General features: G+C 27.1%; 1 protein-coding gene across 2 annotated transcripts in view; it reads left to right on the top strand.

Moving 5' to 3' along the window:
* The window catches only part of LOC107450130 (uncharacterized), a 91,012-nt gene extending 70,079 nt beyond the window's left edge, over nucleotides 1-20,933 (top strand). The window contains exon 2 of one of the 2 annotated variants that reach the window (XM_043050223.2): nucleotides 20,218-20,933. In XM_043050223.2, coding sequence (XP_042906157.1) covers nucleotides 20,218-20,608 — 391 coding nt within the window. In that variant the 3' untranslated portion in view covers nucleotides 20,609-20,933. Of the gene's footprint in view, nucleotides 1-12,770; nucleotides 13,473-20,217 lie in introns of those variants that run through there. The other variant, XM_016065868.4, reaches the window with a different exon arrangement.
* Nucleotides 20,934-25,284: the final 4,351 nt, after the last annotated feature.

Here is a 25,284-nt window from a genome sequence, read left to right as displayed (position 1 = left end):
ACATAAAAGCATACTATTAATTCACTGTCGCCTCTAATCGAAAACAAAAATCTATTTATAACTTTTTATTCTAATTTTCCAACGGCTAAATGTTTCGGTTGCATGGTTATAATAATTCACATAAATTTGTTGGCGACTCGTGATCGCCAAGGTATTCTTTTACATCCATGTGGATATGCTAGTTGGCTTTGTTTTGGCTATGTTATAATTTAATAAATCGCCAATTTTGGATCTCCTACCCATGCTTCTCCTGTGTCCGATCGGAACAAATTACACGTACTTTTTAATTTGGCTTTTGATTAGGCAGGTTGTGGGGGTTTTGTCTCCCATGGCCTGTCCTTATTAATATTATTATGCAAAATTGATTCAACTGAAATTCTTATGAATGATTTTTATATTTTGTAACTCGAGCTCTACAAATACATAAAATAAAAGCCTTTTTAATAAATCTGATCCAGTTCAAGTATTGTTTTCATCATCCCCTGATTTCAGCATCAATCTTTAATTTGTCAATATCTTCAACTGGCCCACTATACCAATACAAACTCCAACCACACCTTAATGATCCACTCATCATCACTACTTAAATTGGCACCCTTGGCTTCCCTTCTTCATAAACACATAATGTTATACCATTTAATTTAAAAAAAAAAGTATTTTGACAACAATTTTTATCAAAAAATTATAAACTAAAAAACGTAAAATAAAGAATTCTTAGGATACGATTTTAAAGATTCTTTATACTGAAATAAGAGCATTCATATTGCTTCTTTTTTTTATTCTTATAGTTCTTAATCAGACGTAAAAAACCATTCTGTAGAGAACTATCATCAAATAAGAAAAAAAAAATTTTGCAACCAATCAGAAGATTCAATTTCGTTTTTTGCTCATCCCTATTTAATTAATGAATTAATATTTGAAAAAAATCTGTATTAACATCAAGTGTCATAAACTACAATTTGAGAAAAAAATGCATTTGAACTTGAGTTTATGAATAAAAAGTATTTTGTTAACGATTGAAATTTTGAACAAGATATAGGGAGAGTGTGAACTAATAGTAGGGATTGAAAAAATCAAAATGAGCGTTAGCCAAGGAGGAGTAACTGCTAGATACTATCTAGTAGTTGTAGCATAGCATATGGTGGGTGGTTTGAGGTAAAATATACCGTACTATGGATTGATTTTGATCATTCATTTCAAATTTTATTTGAATAAATTTCATTTAATTCGAAAAAAAAATGTATTAATCGACTTACTTATAATGTATTTCATACAAAACTTTATTTTAATTACTTATTTCTGAATAAAAAAAAAATAAAAATTTAAAATTGGTCCCAGACAAAATCCTTTTCCGCACTATCTATATTTTGAAAACAATATAATCAAAACATTTTTATAAGGAAAAGGGAAAAATGTAAAAAAAGTAATCTATCTTCATATAAAAAGATTCTCCATGAATATCTAAAATACTACTACTACTAGTAATAATAACACTTTTCGAATGAAAAATGGGTCTTGTAGTGTATGAAGACACCGAATACATATACATAGAACACGTATACTTCAAATAAGTATACACCGAATGCTTATACACTAAATATGTGTGGAGACAATAATATTTTATCAAAAAAGTATCAGTTTATTAAAATTATATAATTTTAATGAACACAGTGGTAAAAAACTCTCTCTTTCGAAATTGAAAAAAAATCTTCAAATATATAAAATGCATGTGTACAGTTTATATTGTTTCGAAATAAAAATCCTATTTAGCGGATAAGCATAAAATTCAATCGCACTACAAAATAAATATTTAAATTAATTAAGAATAATTTTTTTATCTAGTGAAATCTTTGTTCAGAAAAAGGTCTTGTAAAAAACGCTCTCCATTAATTTTCATTAAATGAATGAGCCTAAGTTCACACGACAGTTCAGATCCTTTTAAACTATCCTTAAAGTAATTATGATTTAAGACTATGTCCAAAGTCATTCACCTCAAGCTAGAAATAATTAGAAAATAACAACATTAAATGAAGTCGCTGTTAAGGCCAACATAAAAATTAAATTCTGCTTGATGTTATCAGCGGTAATTGCATATTTTATGGTCTATGCAGATAATAATGATTAAAAAATATTTAATTGCATTGTACTGATTACTTATCGGTTTCAATAGTAACATCATATTTTATAAAGTTTTCCGTTATCAATTGAATTGAGTACAAAGATAGTAATCAAATAAATAACCAAAACACTAATTTTAAACCTAGTAAAATTACAAAGAAATATTGACCTTTTTTATGCAATAATTTATTATTTAAACTCTCGGGTAAACCCTTGATCTACAAGTTTTTAAAAAAAGACACATTTAAAAAGTTTGTTTATGATTTTCCTGCTGGTATATTCCGATTGTCTAACTTTTTTCGAATAAGTACAGCTATTGAACTTATTATTAATTTGTTCAGGAAACTAATTTCTTCTTTATTTTTGTATGGGGAATTCAGCGATATGTTTCATACAAAAAGATTAATTTAAATTTCATACACTGAAATTAAGTTAACTTAATTGTTTATAAAAACAAAATTTAGCGGTACCAAATCTTCCCATAGACAGGAAAAGGCATGTCCACTGAAAACTTATTGGTTAAAAGAAGCTATCAGAATATAATAAAGTTTATCATGTTTCTGGCTCTATGGAAACACTGAAAAGTTCGGTAATTTTTACCGAAGAGTTTTGGTAGTGATTTCGGTAAAATTAACAATACATTGCGGTTTAATAATATGTGATAAAATTTTACAAATGTGATAAAATTTAGTAAAAGTTAGAATCATGATAATTTAGAACATGGCATAAGACCCTTTATTCGGTTAAATTTAGTTTTCAGTATTGTATATTTTACTAAATCTGGTGGTAATAAAAACCATAATTTTGAAAACCAGAATTTCTGGTAAATCGTTATCATCTGAACAAAAAAACTATGAAATGAATGGCTTAAATTCCGTATACTTGGTTTTACTTCTAACGGAATGATTAATATTATTATTATTTTTTTCTGCAAGCATTGTAAAAAAATTTCTACGTGTAAAATCAGATTTAGGGCATACTATATAGAAGTATCCACTAACTCTACGCATATTATCTTTACTTAATTTTAAATTTAATGGTTCAATTTTATTTAATATATAAGCATTTGGAATTGCTTTTGAAAAATTGCAATTTCGCTAGAAAAAAGTTTTTAGGACGTTAATTTTTCCTGCTTACTACAATTATCAAGGATATCTATCTATAAGAAAAAATCTGTGTGTGTCTCTAATCTGTGGGCCACTCTTAACTCTATTATCGAATTTTCTAGTGTACTGAAATTTGCACAGTGGCTGCTACTGTAAATTTTCGCCTCCGATATTAAAAATTAAATTAAAAAGAACTCCGATTTTTTTTCTTGCTTATTACAATGAAATATTTTAGTATTTTAGTGAATTTAAATCTTCTAAAAATAATTAATTAAAATAATTTAAATATTAATTTGAAATTAATTAAAATAATTTAAAGTTAATATTCTATAGCCATTTTTAAATGTTTTGCAGAATTGGCAACAAGAAATTTCAATTAAAATCATATTTAGTGTATCAGAAATTAATGTCTCTACTAACTCTACACATGATATCTTTAATTAATTTTAATTTATAAATGCAACTTTATTTCTATTACAAAAACTTTCAATTGTGTTCGAAAACATTTTTCCTTTAAATAACTGCATTTTTGCAGAATTCATGGCTTGTTTCGTTATTTAGAAGTGCTACGTTGAATATAATGTAGCAATTAAATGCGTTCTCTTGTATCTGTTCTTCGTCAAATTCCTGTCATTCTAAGCTTGCATAGTTTTACATTACTATCATCACTATTCTAAGTTCGTTGAATTCTCGAAAATATATCCATTTCACTTAAGTCTACTACTTGATAATACTTCAACCAGTTTTTCAAGCTTTCCTTTTTTTTGAAAAACTTTTTTTACGTTTCCTTTAATTTAACTTACGGTTCTTCCAATTTTTGCAATATGCTTATATTTTTGGAACTTTTTCCATATGGAAAAAGTTCTAAAAATTTAATGCCCTTAAAGAAAAATTATAGCGACCATGTGTATCAAATATTTAAAAAAGCATAAAATACAAAATAAACGTATCTGTTAAAAAGTCGTTGGTAATTTTGCATTTAAAATTAAAATATTAAGGTTTAATGAAAGAAAACTGTAATTTTCTCTAGTTTAAAATATTCTTAGAGTATATTGAAGACAAATAAAAATTAAATGTGGCATAGGAATTTTAAATATATCATCCAGTATAATTAAAAACTTCCAAGTTGCGTGCATCGTATTCATTATTCAAATGGGGTTTTTGAAATTATTATTTAGTAGCTTATCAAAGATGATTAAAATGACAATGTTTTCTGAAAATTTATTGTTATTTAAATTAAGCTTCATTGCAACAAGCGTGTTATTTAATGATGTTTACGGCTGTTCTTGCTTGCTTTTCCTATAATCTTATTTTTTAAAAAAAACTCCAGAATATGGAATTAGTTATCATCCAAAGGTTAATACCATGAAGATTTTTAACTAAATTTTAAACTTTTAAAACTATAAAATTATACAGTAACTATTTTTCAAGTCATAAAATCAGGCACCTTACTTAGAAAATAAAGTTAAATTTAAAAATTTGAAGTTTTAATTGAATTGAAGTTATTTTTTTTTTGTAACATTAAATGAACTTTGCTAAACTTTAAGATTCTACAGATAAATGCGTATGTTTTTTTTTAAAAATTTAATTATATGCAATTAGGAAATAAATATTGAAATGCCATATGCAAATATGAAGGCACCACTTTCCAGAATCCTTGGGGGTTATTACCCCCTTAGGATTACTGAATATTATCCTATACCATTTATATTGAACACCCTATTTATATTCAACATCTTACCTATATTTACATCTAGTTTAAATTAAAAATTTCATGAATTACTTGAAATTTCAAAATAAATAAGGTGCGAAAAATTAATGAATTTTCTTTTTTGTATTATTTTCTTTTAATGTTTTTTTTAAATATTTTTATTTTTTATTTTCTTTATAATAGGAAATACATATCACGGATATAATAAAAATAACATGTACATATAATCTTAAAAAATTGCTCTTTGAGAAAATACATGCACAGCGTTTTGTCGTAAGCAATTTTTAAAAGTATTTTTTTCTAATTTCCAAACAGTGTTTTTTCTAAAATTTAAAACATTTGTTTCTAAATTCTAGAGATCTGTAAGTTTTGCTTGCTTACACTGCTTTTATCAGACTACTTATTGATTTATTCTGGTTTCTCGATCAAAATTTTAGAATCACTGCTTTAAAGTTGAGAAAAGGTATTGTTAAAACTATCAGAATATGGTAAAATTTACAGCAAGTTCTTAGCTCTTTGGAAAAGCACTGAAACCTCGGAAAATTTAGTCGAAGTGCTTTGGCAATGATTTCGGTAAAACTTACAATAAAATGTGAAATTTTATAATAGCAATAAATTTTATAATGTGTGACAAAATTTGTAAATTTAGGTAATTTTATCAGGATACCATAAAGAATGGCATAAAAACCATTTATTCGGTTCAAATTACTTTTAAGTTTTGTATTTGTTTAATAAATATGTGGTAATAAGTATTGCAATTTTGAAAAAAAGGATTTCTGGTTAACCGTTACTGTATGCATGAAATTTTTTTTCTAACGAATGGTTCAAATACTGTGTATTTTAGCTTTATTAATCAGAATTATTGTTTATTTTTTTAATCCAAAAACGTCATTACCATGCAGTACAATCATTTTAAAAGAATTTCTTGCCTTGTTTGAGGTTCTATATGCAGTATAATATAAGCTGCATTATAAATAAATTGAAAATCATTTCGTTTTTAAACTTGAAAAGGCTAGTAACGAAATTCTGATGTAAATGTTGCCTCTAATAGTTCTGATATAAATGTGAAATTACATAAATTATTAAAACTTTTCTAAAGTCGTTTTAAGTATACTAAATAAAATTTCAATCACTAATTTCCCAAGCTATTTTATAAATTATGCCTTACAAAATATACAAAATATAAAGTGTAAAGATGTTTTAGGGAAACACCGGAACTATGGCTGAAAAAATGTTCAGTAATTTCATGGTTAAATTATATAATATCCAAGAAACTATAAATATAAAGCTATGTAATTAATCCACTAAAATTGACTTCAACACTTCTAATAAAGTGTTTTAAAGTGCAATTATTATCGTATCAAGTTTAATTGAATTATATGGATCTATAATTGCTATTAAAAAGCTTATTTAATTTCCAAACATGACCTAATCAGGTTATACATAAAACAGGCCACTTAAGATGAATGTTTCCTGCAAGCTTTATAAATTAATATTTAAAATAAGTGTTCATTAACAACATTTTGAACCAAGGAAGGCTTCATTATTTTTAATAACACTTAGTGTTAATCAACCTTAGGGAAAAGTTATGTTCCTAATAAGGATAAGTTTCTAATGTACATCTATCGTAAGCTGATTCATATTAATAGAAAATAATATTCTTTAAATATAAAAATGCATTTGCTATTATAATCATGCTTTTTCAAAATTTGGAATAGTTTCGAAATATGGTTATATTTTTCTCAATTTAGCTTTATACATAAATATTATTTTGTTAATCAACTTTATATTAGCTAATCTTCATGCCAAATAGTTTAGGAAATAATGCATTTGGATTAACGATTACATAATTAAGATTGTTGACGTTTTACCAAAACTTATCTTTTCAAAATAAGTCAGAGAAAAAAAAGTATACTTAAAAATTTAAAATCTTTAACGAAAAACAAGAAAAAAATGTTTTAAAATGTATTAACTGTTGAGGCTAAAAAGTTTATGCTTAAAATTTCAAGTATTTAGTGCAACAAAAAAGAAAACGTATTTAACTTTGGAATCAAAATTTGCATCTAAACATTTGAATTGATAATTTGACTTCCATTTCTTTTGAATTAATAATTATGTCATTGGTATTTTCGACGTTTTAACAAAAGTCATCTTTTCAAAACCTTTGCATCCTTCTTTTAAAATATTTTTTTAAGTAAAAAGTACCGGCACACTGTACCTAAAATTATCTATCGTAATTTTATCCGAATATTTTTATTATTCTTAATATATTATTATTCTCTGGTATATTTTGATTAAGCTTAATTATGAATATTAATTTAAAATTTTCCTATAAAATTAAACTTATATTTACAGGTAAAACAGCATTTGTTTTCATGTCATCTAAAATTTCGTAAACAATAATAATGTATAAGATTAGTAAAATGTATATATGAAATAAACGTTATTAAAATCTCTTCAGAATCTAATATTCCTTTCTTAATAATCTTTAATAATGATCTATTATAAATTCTATAGTTATACTAGTTAATTAAAATCAATAGTTTTACTTTTGAAGAAGCTTTGTCTTGTCAAAGAGATAAAAATCTATGATCGACATTAATATTAAATTTGCATAAAATCTGTAATTGTACTATATGCGAAACTGAAAAGCGTTGTCCAAATTATTTTTAATAACTTCATCTGTATCACTTAGATGCGTGTCATATCTCACACATTTTCATGTAAACAAAACTTTAGAAAAGGAAACCCAGAGAGAATTTCAATTCAGTTGAAAAAGTTAATTGTTTTGTAGTCGGTAAACAAAGAAGAATAATCTCTTCAGCTCTTCTCTAAAATAAATAAGTCATATTTTAATTGGTCTAACTGAAAGTAGCGGTGTAATGTTTGTTTCTCTCTTAAACACAAAACAATGCAGTTTCAAAGTAAATAAAAAAACATTAAAAAAGATTATTTTTATATAATAAAGCACGTATCCAAGAAAGTATTTTTGAAAAGTTCTATTAGAAAAATTTATATTAAAAAAAGAATTCGTTATTACTGCCTTTGATTAAATTGTTTAAATTATAAAAGGAAATAAATACACTGTAAGGAAAATTAGAACTACTTTCATTTAATTAATTATGAAAAAAGGAAATACGTAGCTATTAACGAACAGTAATAGTATTATTTCAATAGTAATAGTATAATTTTAAAACTCGTGAAGTAGTATAATAAAATTTTAATTTAATTATAGCAATTTTCATGCATTTTGGCATATTAAATGAATTCCCCATTTTGTTTATTTAACAAGCTCATTGAATTTTATTATATATCATAACAATTAAGAAAAAATAAAATGTAAATAAATTAAATTTTATAAATATGATGATTATGTTTTCTAAAAGAGTTGAGTCTTGATAATTACTTTTCAGAAAGTGAGTATCCGTATCGCTAAAGATATTTCGGGTGCTTAGGTGAAGGACCAGCTCATACAAAAATGACATTGAAGTAAAATATATCAAGAAGCTCTTATGATTTTCTAACTTAACAAGACCATAAAAATTTTTATTATTTTACACAATCGTTTAGAAGATAAAATCAATTATAACAGCAGAAAACTCTTTAGGCAATGAAATATATTTAAACTTTTTTACCTTATAGTCCCGTAATGAGTAATCCCCACTACTTTTATTTTCCCGTAACGGGTACACGTTTATAACTCCGCTTTAATCTTCCAAATATGCAAGCAATAGTTTTAGTAATTATCGGACGAACTGGAATCTAAAAATGTCGTCTGCTTTTCGGATATATCTCGTTGCACTGCACAAATTTATTGCTTGTGTTAGCCTCTAAAAATTGGTTAACATATGCAGTATGCACATATTTATAAAATATACACAGAAAATAATTTCATATTCTGGTACATATAGTTTAACATTCTCTTGCAGCATAATTCATCAAATTTAGGTATTAAATACGTAACGTTTGTAAAAATGTTAGGTATAAAAATAGTTCTAAAGATTGACACCTTAAAAACATTTAAAAAGTTGTTACAAAAGGTAGTGTATAAAAGATAAGTATTTTTGAGAACCCTCTGCCAGAAAATCAAGCAACAAGCTTGTAACTAGTAAATTATATGCAATAACTTCATAAAATTTTGTAAACCCAGCTTAAATATTTATGGAGATTATAGACTTTGTTATAACTTTGCTATAACTTTGCTATAACTTAAAAATTATTCAATAAAATTTATTAATATTTCTGGAGCAATTCAAAATTATTAACAAAATTATTGTTTTAAAATTTGAAAAAAAAAATCATTTAAAACTGCGCAAGATTTGAGTATTTAAATTAGCTCTATTATACTGCGCTTGCACGAAAAAATGTGAAAGTTTTTTTTCATAATTTTGAAGTCAATCATATTTGGCAACTGATGAAAAAAAATCTGATTTAAATATCTTATTTGAATTTTAAAAAATTTTTAAGATATTCAAAGATTTTTTTCATTAGTTGCCAAATACGATTCACCACAAAAGTTTGAAAATATTATTTTACACTTTTTTCATGCATGTGCAGTATAAAAGAGCAACTTTAAATATTCATATCTTCCATGAATAGTTTTCAAATTTTGAAACAAAAATTTTGTAAATTATTTTAAATTGTTCGCATAATATTTTAAAACATTAATGAATGTTTCTGGTGTTATAGCAGAAAAAATATTAGACAGAAAATTAATTTTTAATAAAAATGTCTATGTCTCCATTAATAATTAAGTTAGATTACAAATTTTATGTAGTTATTGCAAATAACAAATAAAGTAATCGATACAAGTTACAAGATTATTGCTTGATTTTCTGATATTGAGTGTTTTACTTGATTCATTTTGTAATTTATTGTTGGTCCTTCAACAATGTTTTAAACCTTATTGCTAAGTATGAAAAATCTACTACACTTTTAAAAATATAAAATAATCACTGAAAAACTGAAAAAACTGAAAGTGTCTCTTCCATTATTGTAGGTCCAAAGCGCTCGGCAATTTTCGTACAAGTGCAATGGTATTGATTTTGGTAAAATTAGTAGAAAAAATATGGTTTTATAACATGTGTTTAACACAAGTTATAAAATGTATGCATTTAACACATGTTTGGAAAAATGTAGTAAAATTTGGTAATTTTTATTTTAGTATGGTGGTCTTATGGCATGGACACCTTAGTCTGGCGTTAAAACCATTTATTTAGTTAAATTTAATTTTCTGTTTTCTATTTTTTACTATATGTTTGGTAACATGAACTATAATTTTGAAAACCAGAATTTCTGGTAAACCGTGACCATATAAGCGGAAAAATTACGAAATGAAGGGTTTAAATACCGCATATTTTGATTTTGTTTTCTAGAAATATGTTTTTATTTACCAGAAGTGTCTTTAACATTCAGTACGGTAATTTTATCAGAATTTTTCTCTCCGTGCAATCGCATGATGCATCGTTCCGATTAATTACATGAAATAATTTTGTTGACATACTACAGTAGAAAATCCTTTTAAGGTTTCTAAATCTATTTTCCTCAAAGCAATCTACATTGCTAGTAGCAATTCATTCTTATTATTTCATTGACAGTTATTTGCATATTTTTTTTCATCAAAATTACCCAAGGTTCTTTAACGGATTTTAGTTCGTTTGTGCTAGAGAGTATGGATATGTTATCTGGCTAAAAAACAAGTTTAGATTTCCATTATTTCCTAAGAAACGGATATTGTATTTAAATTAATTTAGTATTAGGTTTTTATCCGTAATTTAATAACTAGAGGACCAATTGGACAAGTTTGTCGAATCAATATATTACATTAAGCTAGCTAGATCTGCTTCAACATATCTGCTTCATAATAGGAAAGCGCCTTCAGTAGGCCTAAGACAACTTTTCCTGTTATGAGTTCCTATACAATTCTACATAATCCTTATGATGTGCCGTACCTCCCCCAGAAGTTTGTCTCAACATTTATGGGTTTTAATAACTATATAAACCTTACCCTGGCAATAAAAATAATTCAATAAAATGAGCAAAATGTTTCATTTTAAAATTAAATTTAGTTTCTCTGAATAGTCTTGTAAAAATCTTTGTTTATTAAATTTCTCTCTACAACCAAGTTTAACATTTTGCAGTTGCTACGCGTAATTAACTCTTAAGTTAATAAGCTCATACTTGATTTTATTCTAATCCTCTTTTCGATTTGAAAATGTTAAAGATATTAATTGCTTGACAATATATACTTATTAAGCAACTTTGTTTTAATCGAAAATCCAAAAATTTGCTCAGATGTTTGAAATATTTTGAAGAGTATAATTAAAATACTTCGATAGAAATGAATTATTTATCCACTTCTTGAAATTATATCTTCAAAGTATTTGAGTTTTAATCCATGTTGTACTGACAAAATAAATTATTATGTTTGTTAAGATGTTGTTTCTGCTGTTTTTCGCAATCCATCAAAAATATCATTGTCAATAATTCTAAAATATTTTTGAACCAAAATTTATATAGGAAATAAAAATGATTTTAAAAGTTTTTTTTTAAGTACGTACCAGTAAGTATAAATGTATGATAAATTTAAATATTACATATATTGATTTTAAAAGCTAGAAAACTACTTTCGGTGTATAATGGTATTTTTTCCTTATCTTAAATATGTATTTATGTTTATATTCCTTTGTTTTATTTACCTTCTTTTTACCCTCATGTATTTTATTTAATACTTTTAAAATACGATTTAATTTAAGATGGTTCGTCATTAGTATTTTATATTGCATAAATTATTCACTTAAAAGCGATTTAAAAACAGCTTTAAAACATACTTACTCTGTAAGATCATATTATCTTAGAGTATTTAAATAAATAATTTCAATACAAATTACTTCGCCACAGTTCTTCATTATAATGATCGAAGTATTATTTGCTCTGAAGCTGGCGTAGAAGATAGGGCAGAATTTCAAGTGCTTAATCAAGTAATAGTATCGGAAAAAAAGCATACAATTCTGCTTGTTCCACAGTTTTATATTCTTGACTTCTTTAGGGAAGGGGTAGTTTGCAAGAGATTTACTTTAAAAAGGAAAAATTTAACTGTTTTCACTGTTTCGCTAAAGGGTGCCAGACATCTTTTGGGGAAAATCTTTAACTATCAATAATTAACTTCCAAGAACTATTGCGCATTAAATTTAAAAATAATCTCTATAACGAGAATTTGGATATGTATCAACCTTAATTGAAGAAAAGAGTTCTTAATTATTTAAAGATTGATATTTAAAACTATTAACCTATCCTATGTGCTATTATTTAAATTACTCAAAACCTTTCCCTAAAGCCACATGATTAAGGCCAGCATATTCCATAACGAAAATCTGAAAAAGAAATGTCAAATAAAGAAATTGTTATTGTAGTCATTAAAGTATTACTTCATAATCAGATTTTGCTTTATTCCGAGTAAAATAAATATTTTTCCAATTATCCGAATGCTTGATAATCTGATCGGGCTTGGTCCTAAATAATCAAAAATCTAATTGAATTAAAAATTGTAATTTTACTTCATTGTGCTCATGCACCTTTGTACCATGTTTTATATTTCATTATGTTTATGCACTACTATACCATATCTTTTATTTCGTTATGCTTCTGCATTATTATGCCATTCCTATTATCTCATTGTGCGAATGCGCTGTTTTATTATATCTTTTCTTTTATTGTGCTTATGCACTATTTTGTCATATGTATTATTTCATTGTGCTTATGCACTATTATTTTTAGCGAATGCGCATATGATACTTTCGCACTTCTGTTAGTTCATTTGTGTATTTTATTTCCAGGTTGTTCTTAAAATTTCCTCTTGGAACTTTTTTGACGGCGACTTTATATATGGCAGCAGCATCCCTTGGAGAAATTCACGTCGATTCCATGTCTGAGGATTCCATGACTGAGTACTTGGATGAAAAGAATCCACACTATTCTCTCCCAGCTATTTTAAAACTTGCCAAAGAGTTGGATTTCAAGCAAAGTGGATATAAGTCCAACATTCCGAACCCAAAAACTGAGAGATTTTGGCGGTTTCTATCTTCTAATAGTGCTCTGAATCATTATGCCAAAAAACGAATGACTGACAGCATAAAAAAGAGGAAATTTCCGGAAGTCGACTCTCGAGGTTTTGACAGCGATATATTTGACGAAGGATTCGGTGACTGGTCACCGATGAAGCGATGGTGATAACTTTGAAAAAATCATTTTTCTTCAGATGTGCGCTCTTAAAACAAATATAATTATTTCAACCATCTTTTTCAGTCGTTACTATATATTTCCTTTTCAATTTGGAAATTGATATCGCAATAGCCTGTTAAAGGGCTTATTATGCGTACGATTTTGATGAATTTCTTAAGTACAATAGCAGAGAAGAATCTGTAATCAGTTGTTTTTGTCTGTATTTTTGACTGTTCATGTTTGATCTTATTCATATGTATAGAATTTTTCGAGGTATTTTTCTGTCATAGGAAATAAATTAGTTTTTGTTGAGCTTCCCTTTTTGTTATTATTTGAGTACTCCTTATTTAGAAATTATAAATTTGCATGCCTATCTAGAATATTCATGCAAGCAGAGGAGAAAAGTCTGTTTCAAGTCTGTACGTATCTAAAGAGTGGGAAAAATTGATTTTTTCCCCTGTTGTATGAAACTATGCAAAGAGAACCCTTTTAACGTGTTCCTCTCAATGTTTGCAGTCTAACATGTATCGGAAAATGTGCTGCCTGTTTTATTTTCAGTCGCATTTCAGTATTCGCAATTCTTCATAAATACCAAAATAAGTTGGGTGCTATGTTTTTGAGAAATATATTTTAAAGCTATTGTTTATATTAATTTTCAAAAAAATTTGACCATTAGCCATACATGGAGGGGAATTTAAAGAAAAAGAAACGTCAGGTGGAACTGAAAATGAATACATACATAAATAAAAAATTAACACAATAACAACTTGTATGTGCGTTTGCGTGTAAAATAAATACTTTATTTATTTATAAAATGTTTACTTTTTACCTAGTTTTTCGAATATAATAATTATAATACGTGAACAAATAGCTTTTTTTTAAAAAACACATACATCAAAAAAATATATTCAGTTTTATTAAATGTACATGCAATTCGTTATATTGTTTATTCCCGCGAATTTAAATGTTCACGACTCAACATAAATAGCAAAATATAATGGGAATACAATAGTTTTAATAATATGTCTTTTAAAACCATCATTCACATGGATTTAAATTTACTGAAAATTTTTGAACTGAGCAAACTTGAGCAGAAAATGAAGAAACTATATAAATGCTGAATTAAAAAGGTAATATTCAAGTATTTTCGTAGGCATGCTTGTATTCAAAGAGCTTGTTTGTTATACATTTCCCCCTTTTTTCTTTTTTTCTTTCATTAAAGCTACAAAGAAAGCCCAAAAATTTATGGCTCTTGTAAATAAATATTTATTCATTTATCGAATGCAAGGTTTTTTAGTTTCTTCGTGTGGCTTTGAGAAAAGAATGGAATACTTAATGGAAATTAAAATACTGTTTTTTTTCCCTTTTTTTTCTAAATATAACAGAAGTATGTGTCCAGATATTCTATACGGAGGAAACGATTCTGGTTAAATTACCGTACTGTATGGTAATAAAATTTCTGGTAAAAACCAACTATAATTCTTGTAATAAAAACCAAAATATGCGGTATTTAAATCATTTATTACGTATATCGTTCGTTCTTATGATAACGGTTTTCCGGAAATTCTGGTTTTCAAAATTATATTTCTCATTACCACACACTTAATAAAAAATACACAAGGTGAGCTTAACCGAATAATTGTTTTTTCTTTTATGCCGAATCATGATAAGATTATCAAATTTTACCACATTTGTTTTATTGTGAATTTTTTCAAATTCATTACCAAAGCGCTTTGGTAAAACTTACCAAGATTCATATAGAGCCAGAAACAAAGCAAATATCGTCCAGGATGCGAAACGTTTTTAAAAAGTGCTTAAAGGTGCTTATTTTTGATTTTCGTTTTTTAGAAGCTCTTAAATGTGCTTTTTTCCATGGGTGTTTTTAAAAAGTGCTTAATTTTCCCTTTTCCGAAGTGTGATATTTTTCTTTACCACGTTGATTTTCGCCGAAAATTATGCAAAAATACATTGTTCAACGTTTTCACAATTAATTCAAGCCCAATCTTTTTCGGCGTACCATCGGTCTGCAGAAAGCACCATTTGTTCTACATGTTTGATGAAATACTTGCGGGTCCGCACTTGCGTTTACTGAGGTGGATTCAGTGGTAAGGATTTTTGTCTCTCGTGTGCATCCCTGCTGCAGTTTGCAAGAGATTCTCCATTTTAGACTTCATTTTCCGCCCTCTGTAATAGAATCGAAAAATCTTTCCAATTTTTGCTGATTACGGGGACCAACTAAACAATTGTCATTTTTTTCTTCTCCAATAGTGATAGAAAATTTCATTTCTTTTGTTAATTTCATCGTTTGTGACGCGCTATCGTCTTCGTCATAGTAAACAAAACCGGATAAAACCATCAATTGTCAAAAACTTGCTAACCCTGTCTAATTATGATATTTTTCAAAGTGATTAAATATATTTTTTGAGTGCTTGAAAGGTACTTATTTTTTGTTGAAAACTTCGGCTACGCACCCTGTCATCATATTCCGGTAGTTTTGACCACATTTTTTTTTCTCATTGTTCTATATGAAGTGTGCAGTTATATTATTTTATCATTTTATAGTAATTATTACTTTTTTATCTGATCTTAGAAGTAATTGTTATAGCATTCAACTATAGCAGTAAAATAATAATCTTTTATGATCATTAAAATCCATGATTACATTAAAAAAAATAAATGATAAAGGCATAATCACATTGCCTTGGTTTACTAAAAGTGGCTTAATTTAAATAATGTATGCACGTACGTGGATCAAAAGTATAATTTCTTTGATATTTAATTACGTAATTACTAAATACTTTTTTCTTTAATCTGTAAAAACCCTTACATAATGTTCAATTATCTTCCATTTGTTTGAGTCAACCTCAAACAAATTAACGAATTTTAAATATATTGTATTTTTTATTAAAAAACATACTTTTCATAAATGTATTTTCTCTCGCACTTATTTGATATACTTATTTTAATACGTAGAATTCAGCATTATACTCGCAATAGGAAAGTACCTAATTTACTTTCGTAATTTTTTTACCAATTTCTTAATTACTTAATTTTTACCGGTGACTTGATGAGAAAAACGTCACATTATTAACGTTGCTGCAGACTAGAACGCTTCAATGCGGTTATAAATTTCAAATTGTATTAAAAATTTAAAAAGTGCGTCGCGGATATTGCAACGATGTAAATGTTATTCATAGAATAGAATTCATAAATGTTGTTCATCGAATTCTGTGTTATTCATAGAATTCAAAATTATTTTGATGAAAGTGGTGCACGTCCTTACATTCAGAAAAACTTTTAAAATTGAATATTCCAATGAAATGTTTAACGTTTTTATGCCATTTTAAAGTGAGAAGGCCAACAATTAATTTTAATCATAAGATGAAAAATATATCATACTAGTGGACTGCGCCCCCTGCTCGCTAACGCTCGCCAACCCCCGAAAATTGCCCCTCATTCTTATATGATTTGCTTCGCAAACCAACCTCGCCTCACTCGCTACGAACTTAGGTACACTGCAAATGCACAAAATTCTAAGAATTCAAAACAATCATTCAAATCTATATAAAAACTATAAAAAAAAACAAACATCTTTTTAGTAAATACTAAGTCATTAAAATAAATTTGAATTCAAATAAATGACATGTAATTTGTTAAACCTATTAGAAATGTGCTTCAGTATAATTCGTGATATAAATCAAAAATCGTCAAATGAATTCGTAATATATAAATTCGTGAAAAAAAGCGCTTCCGTCAAAATACTAAAATAGAGATCTATTGACAAAGACTACTCACTTCTGCCTAGCTTANAAAATAGTTATATTTATTACTAAAAACTATTTTATTGCTCTTTAATATTTTAAGAACTCCATTGGAATATAACATAACAAATAAGAGAACTCCTGTTAAAATTCATAGTGTTCCACCTTTTGTTATAATTCACATAAATATTTTTCGTAATTCAAAAAACTATCTTAACTATTAAAAACTGTACATCTTCTAGATTCCGAAATTGTGTCATTTTTGATTTTACGATAATTTTGAAAATTTAGTCACTCAGGACCACTTTTCGTGGAATTGCCCTATGAATGTACTGTGCTGCTTGGCTACCGACAACGTCAACAGTCTTCTATCTAAAGGTAACTTCGAGGTAAGGGTTTTAAATCGAGTTAACTCTCATATACTAGTGAATAGGAGTTGACTAATTGTAGTGTTAGCTACGCTACAATACTCTACCAGAATTTTATCTGGGACTAAATTCGATGAATAGATATCACTGGTTGATTCATTGCTGTTTTGCGAAATGCCGGGAAAGCTTTATTAAGAACATCGGACTTTGAGAGCTGGTCGTGAGAGTTGTTATAAGATCACGGTTGTGTGTATGGTCTTTCCTATATTGTTATTATCAGTCGAGAGTATACAGGTGTTTGATCTAGACGGAGAAGCAACAGCGCGAGGAGGACTACGTCATTGTCAAAAATAGCAAGCCAAACTGATCACTGTGCTCCATCCACCAAAGTTCATATAGAGGTGGGAGTTTTTGTCGAGGTAGGCGTATTCAGATCACGTCCGGGTTACCAATGTAGGTGGAGAGGCTACCAACAATGTCAACCACCATCTATCTAAAAGTACCCCCAGATAGAATCGAGTTAACATGTCTTACATACTACTGAAATGGAATTGAATAATTAGAGTGGTAGTTTCGCTACAGTATGTGGATTTAGTTGATAAGCAAATTAAAATTTGAAGTAGATTGCATAGTTTCTAAGTAATTGAATTTGAAGTTTTAGTTTTTCCTTTCTTGAGAACTATTCCATTGATTTCGTGTTTGTATCTGATTTCATAATTTAAAACACGTGCTTCACTAGTTAATTATCAAACTTTTCTACTCCACGAACCATAAATATTGTATCTCACAGTACGTAGAAATCCAATCTTTGTATCATAAGTTATTTAAAATGTTTCGTTTTTTTTCTTACACTGTACCAATTACTGCAAAAATAGAACTTTATTTAGGACGAAAGAAAACAAGGAAATCATATGCAAATATTTTTATTTTGATAAAAACTATGACGCAAAGTATTATTTTTTCATGTTGTCAATCAAAATCCCACTTATGTGAAATGAATTTTTTCCCTTACACTGTACGAGTTACTGCAAAAATAAAACTTTATTTATACTGAAAGAATAAAGTTTTAAGCAAAAATATTTTTTAATTAAAACTACGACGCAATAGTACTATTTTTTTATGTTGTCAATCAAAATCCTACTTATGTAAAATGAATTTTTTCCCTTACACTGTACGAGTTACTGCAAAAATAAAACTTTATTTATACTGAAAAAATAAAGTTTTAAGCAAAAATATTTTTTAATTAAAACTACAACGCAATAGTACTATTTTTTAATGTTGTCAATCGAAATCCTACTTTTGTAAAATGAATTAGAGGTAATAACATTATTCATAAATATTTNTAAAGTTTTAAGCAAAAATATTTTTTAATTAAAACTACGACGCAATAGTACTATTTTTTTATGTTGTCAATCGAAATCCTACTTATGTAAAATAAATTTTTTCCCTTACACTGTACGAGTTACTGCAAAAATAAAACTTTATTTATACTGAAAGAGTAAAGTTTTAGGCAAAAATATTTTTTAATTAAAACTACGACGCAATAGTACTATTTTTTTTATGTTGTCAATCGAAATCCTACTTTTGTAAAATGAATTAGAGGTAATAACATTATTCATAAATATTTGATTCAAAAGACAATAGCAATCATTAATCTCTGTTCACGGGCCATAGTATTTTCAAGACAATTTTTTTAAAGCAGATATTTAAAAACAAATATTTAATAACAAGCACATTTTTAGAGGCCTTCCAGACGTACTTTATTAAAAATCGATAATTTATTTTCAAAAATTAGTAATTATTTTCAAAAAAGTGTAATTTGTTTTGCATATTTTATTTATTTATTGTTTAATGGTTACAATGATCCTCACTATGAAACTGTGTATTCATTTGCTCACTTATAAATTTCCAAAAAAAGAAAATTAAAAAAAAGAAAAGAAATCTATCTCAATCATAACATGATGTGAAATTTTCAGTAATTTTTAAAGTGCTTCTTTAGAGTAGAATTTTATAAATATAATATCATTCTACAGAAAGTATCTAATTTAAAAAGAAAATATCTACAGTAATTCCAATAACAAATAAAACAAAGAAATTAATGCATCTTTCGCAAGAAAAAATTTCGTTTTAGTTAGGGAAAAAAAAAGGCACTGCTTTTTTGAATAAAATTGTTCAAATATATTTAAATAATACCGATAAAGATATAAATTATTTCAGAGTGATTGGAATCGTTTGAATTTGTAATATAAATAATAAATTTTTTTTCGATATTTCAGTATATTTTTTCGGCAAATGAAATTTTTAATTTTTTTTTATTTTGAAAGCATTTGACATTCTCAATTCATAAATTTTAGTGAGAGATCACTTATTTGTGGAATAATTTGTTACGATGAATTGCATTATTTTAAATACAAACTTTTATAAACTGTCTTTAAAACCCAATACTTCTGTTTTCAATATAAAATTCTTATTTCTTTTTCTGAAGGCGCAAGTTATAATTTAAATAAAAAAATTTCAAAAAAGTTTCTTAATCTGTTAAAATATGAAATTGTCACGTATTTAATTTTTCATTCTTAAATCTTTTATAAACACATTCATTATGTATTCCATATGATTTCAATTTCTGTTTTATTTTTTTGATATATATTTTATGTTAGCTCGTATTATGTATGTTGTATTTTTTATATATTATAAAACTACATTTAAAATGTGTAAATAAAATGAAAAAACTATTAAATATAAATAACTAAATAAAGTCGAAATAAAAAATAAAAACAAATAATGCTGCGTTTCCGACTACTATAAGTTCAGCCTGCAAAATAAAATATGTATTATTTCAAATTTTAGTTTTTTTTTTTTTTCATTCCTACAAGTTAGTTATTATAATTGTTTTGCTTTTTGACTCTTTATTAATGTTTTAAATATTTTTACAGGCTATTTTTTAAATTTCCTTCTGGAACATTAGTGACAGCGGCTTTGTATCTAGTGGCGACATCTGTCGGAGACATTCAAACTGATTCATTACCACCGGACTCAATTACTGAATATTTGGATGAAAAAAGTTCATACTATTCTCTTCCCAAGCTTCTGGAATTGGCAAAAGAACTAGAATTCAAGCAGAACGGCATCACTACAAATCAGAAAATGTCGAAATTCCTGCAACTTTTATCTTCAAATGCAGTAACGAACCATCATGGAGACATTGCAAGGCGGAATAATATTAAAAAACGAAAATTTTCTGAAGTTGATTCAAGAGGTTTTGATAGTGATATATTTGATGAAGGATTTGGTGAGTGGTCACCGATGAAGCGGTGGGGATCTTAGTTTTTGTCTCCATAAATTTTGAACACATGTGATTTATGTAATTGGAATAGTAGTACTAGTTTCTTCCTATGTTAAATTCTTTATTTGTAGGAAGACTAAAATCCAGTTTTGTTGTCGAAATCTGTTCTTTGTTATTTTATTGATGAATTTGTTTTATATGTGTATTTTTGAGATAATAATAAGAACTATAAAAGAATGTTGCATTTTCAATCGTTTACAATAGCACATACTTACAAATGTTGAGAGTGTTTGAATTTTTTTGTTTGTATAGATATTTTTAATGTATTACCATCTTATAAAAATAAAATAATTTTTTTGAGTTTTTCTTGAAGTTTCTTCCTATTTTAATAATATAATATTGGAAAATGTAGTTAAGACGACAAAATTTGCTGTTTGGTACTCTTTTTGCTGATTTGAAGATTATATTTCCTAGACAATAATGATGACAAATAATAAAAATAATACTGTAATTTCTTTTATTTCATATCATGAACTAAACAACAGCTGTTATTTATAATAAACAGAATAGATCAACACTTTTAAATTATGCCATGTTGCATTTCATTTCTTACCAGCTGACTGTCCGTTCTTCGTACGGGGTGAAAATAAAGTAAATAATCAATAAATCTGTATTGAATAACGATACGGAAAATTGAAAGACTTATGTTAATACAACTAGTAACAATAAAATAATTCCATTTATTTATTATTATTTTTGTGTCCTATCCGGTGGCTTTACTTTATTAGACGAAGCAAAACATGTCTCAATAATTCATCACATCAAAATAAACACCGGCTGTATGATGTTGCTGCTCGAGGCCAATTCAATCAAGCAATTTTCGCTGGGACGTATCATTTTTGAAAAGTCATAAAAAACCTCTTTCCACAATATTTATATTAAAATAGCACAATATTGATGCAGTTTTACCTAGCTCATCATCAGCTGCATTAATTGCCATAATACCAGTAGTGCCTATTACCAAAATTAATTAGGCATAACTGAAGTCAATAATAGTATGGCTATTTTTTTTCCCGTTTCTTCTAAACGTATTAGTACTTTTTCTTCATTAATTTTGCTTTTTAATACGGAGCTAAGAGAACGAAATTTCCACTCGTTATTGGGGATTGGCTGTCGAGTAAGTCTTTTCTCCTAAAATGCTGTGTTTCAAATCCAATTACCATATTTTTCTTAGAGTAATGAGTTTTCTGTTAAAAAATTTTAAAAATGTGGAGAAATAGTTCCAGACTTTAAGAGTTATATTAATTGAAGTAAAATGTGCAAAAATGGGCATCGCAGAAGACAGCACCTTTGCATGTTTCTTTTTAAATTTTTTTAAAAATATATCTATATATATTTCGTTGACCTTCCAACGAAAAAAATTCTTGACCGGGAGACTTTATTTACTTCACCGGATTTTTTTTTCTCCAGCAGTTTATTTTCAAGCAAATCAACTGTTTAATGTGGATCATCCATCAATATTGGCAAGTTCTTATCACATCCGTAGGTCACCATTGTGGGAATTTAATTATCGACTATGTCAACCTTCATCTATCAAAAGGTACCCCAAGAAAAAATCGAGTTGACATGTCTTATATACTAGCGATTTGGTATTTACTATTTGTAGTGGTAGTTAGTTTTGCCACATTACTCCCCTTACAAAATTTTATCTGAGATAGAATTCGATAAACGGATACCTCTAGTTGATTCATGCTATTTTTTTATTTATGTTATATTTTGCTCATTATATTTTCCTTCATTTTTGTGATAACAGCATTTTTGTTGTTGTTATTATTCTTAATTTTTGTTTAATGACCGGGAGACATTATTTACTTCACCGGATTTTTTTTTCGAGCAGTTTATTTTCAAGCAAATCAACTGGTTTAATGTGGATCAACCATCATTATTGGCAAGTTCTTATCACATCCGCAGGTCTCCATTGTGGGGATTTAATTATCGACTATGTCAATCTTCATCTATCAAAAGGTACCCCAAGATAGAATTGAGTTAACATGTCTTATATACTAGCGATTTGGTATTTAATATTTGTAGTGGTAGTTAGTTATGCCACAGTACCAAATTTCTGCTTCATCTTCCCGCTTGAAAGATTTAAGTTGTCACAATAGAATGAAAACAGCTTAAAGGAAACTCTTAGAAAACGGAGATACTTGATGAATGCTCAGAATATCCCTCCAACAGAGTCTACATGCTAAGCCAGAAATTTACAAATAGAATTTAACTGTTTAAAGGCTGAGGTATAAAAATATGTATGAAGTATTAAAAGTATGAGAACATTTATGATATCTTAATTTTCTGATAATTAATAAATAACTTTTAATCATATGGTAGATAAAATTGAAACCATTTTATTTTATTTAATAACCGGCATTAAACAGCCTACTCATACTAAAGTGTATTTGCGTGACATGGTGATAAAAACAACGAAAACCTCCTACGGGTAGCTCTATGGCAAAGGGATTCTAACCCATGATTCGTCTTCCATTCAAGATATTTTACATCACCATTGTGGTCGGTGAGAGCTAGGAGCAGATATCGTATTAACCAGGTACAGCTGGTATTCGAACTTGAATCAGCTCACGTGAGATGAGCGCTCTATCTCTTGAGACGCCGTTTTTTCAACCAAATATTTGCGTTTCGTTCTTTTTTTAATTTTTATTTATATTTTTAACAATAAACGTGTTTTAGTTTTTCATTTTCTACACTCTTTTATTGTTTTGGGCAGCAAAAAGTTTTTTAAACTACATCTATTAACATTTAAATTATAAATAGTTTATATTTATTCAGAAAAGTGGCAAGCGAAAAGTTTCGTCCAGCAAGTACTTTAGAACTGAAATTTTATGCCCTGACGTAACTTATTTTACTTTAATTAACGCCTATTATCACAACAAAGCATCATTGGTGTCAATGATTGGCTGCTTTTTTTACGCATATAAACTTATTTATTTTAATTTCTGTAAGTGAGAACTTTATCGTTACGATTAATACTATTGGAAATTGAGTTACTTTAAATGTACTTAAATAATATTTTTTAAAACTTTCATTTAAAAGATTAAAGTCAGATCAAGAACTCATTTTTTCTCCTCGAGACTCAAATATTATTTCGTATATCAAAAAAATTATAACAGTGAATATTCCTATCATCGTATATTGCAAACGAGTAAAAATAAAACATAACAAACAAACAGAAATACAACAGATATTAGATAATTAAACAGTTTAAATACTAATGTCACTAAAACTAAGTACTATATACTAATATAATACTATATACTGATATAATTTAATATACAAAATATAATTTACTAATATAAATAGTATCCGACTCATTCCGTGACAATCTAGTCACTAAAAATATTTTTAAACACTTTTTCTATTTTTGAACTAAACTAGTTCAAATAAAAAAGAGAGTATAGAGTATTCAAACTGAAGTTAAAAGCTATTTGATACATTTACAGTTTACATTCCACATTTTTTATGCATTCGATTTTATAACGAAACTTTCAAATTTTCTATAAGAATTTAATTTAATTGAATTTAAAAGAAATTATGCGATCACGCAAAAAACTAATAGTCATATGTCAGAGCAATTAAAATTTTTAAAAGATTAATAAGAAAAAAGTAGAACTTACCACTAGTACTAGAAATCCACTAGTAATTCCCTTAAGGCTGTGATGGTATGAAAAGTAATTTAATTAGACTATAAATATACAATCAAACTCAATAAAAATTGAAAATATGATGGATTACGCTGTCACAATTCCTAAAAATGTCGTCATGGATTGCCTGAAGTAAGCTATCTTTTTCAGAATTACCAAAAACAGAAAAAAGCCTGCAGGTCGATTCTCGATCAATTCACAGCTATAAACACTTATCGATAAAGTTACCTCCAACAATGATTTAAGAGCATGTTAAAAAGTTCCTTTGAAAATCGTTTTCAATCTTGTAGAGCTGTAAGTTATCAGACATTTATTTTGTCATTTAAATATTTGAAAAACAAAAAACAAAACAACAAACAAATGGAATCGTTTGCAGTTTCTTTATTACAATGGCTAGTTAACTAATGATAAATTTTCTCTTTTCAAACTTCTCTTTGTCTCCATATCCTAAGTAAAATTTTTGTACGAGTTTTAGGAACGAGGGATGAAATTACCCCTTCTTGCTGCTGTTCAAATTTCAAGATGATAAAACAAAAGTTGTGGAGTAAAAAGAGGGATACACAGAAAAAACTCCTGATTTTATTAATATAGATAATATTCAAGAGATGGCAGCATCAGCAGTAAAAAAATATTTTGAAAGTCAAGGAAGATATTTGTTAAAAATATTTGTTCCAAAATTTTTATTTTTCAAGAAATTAAAAATACCTCATGGAGAATTTATTTTCTTACAATTCTTTCATAGTTCCTCAAGACAAAGACAATGGTTTCTATTTTCAAATTATAATTAGTATATAAAATAGAGTTTCTATTTATTTATCTATTTTTTATGCAATAAAATTCTGTTTAATCATTCTTATTTAAAATTATTTTCTCTATTATTGGAACATTTTTTAAATTTTCTTAATAGCATTGTAAATATATTACCAAAAAAACATTAAACCATTATTTTAAAAGCAAAGTTAATTAAGATATAAAACTATAAAAAAATCATAATAATAATA

The sequence above is a fragment of the Parasteatoda tepidariorum genome, chromosome 3, assembly GCF_043381705.1.
Source record: "Parasteatoda tepidariorum isolate YZ-2023 chromosome 3, CAS_Ptep_4.0, whole genome shotgun sequence".
Lineage (NCBI taxonomy): Eukaryota > Metazoa > Arthropoda > Arachnida > Araneae > Theridiidae > Parasteatoda > Parasteatoda tepidariorum.
Note: the sequence above shows the minus strand (reverse complement) of the source record. Positions and strands in the feature narration are given on the sequence as shown.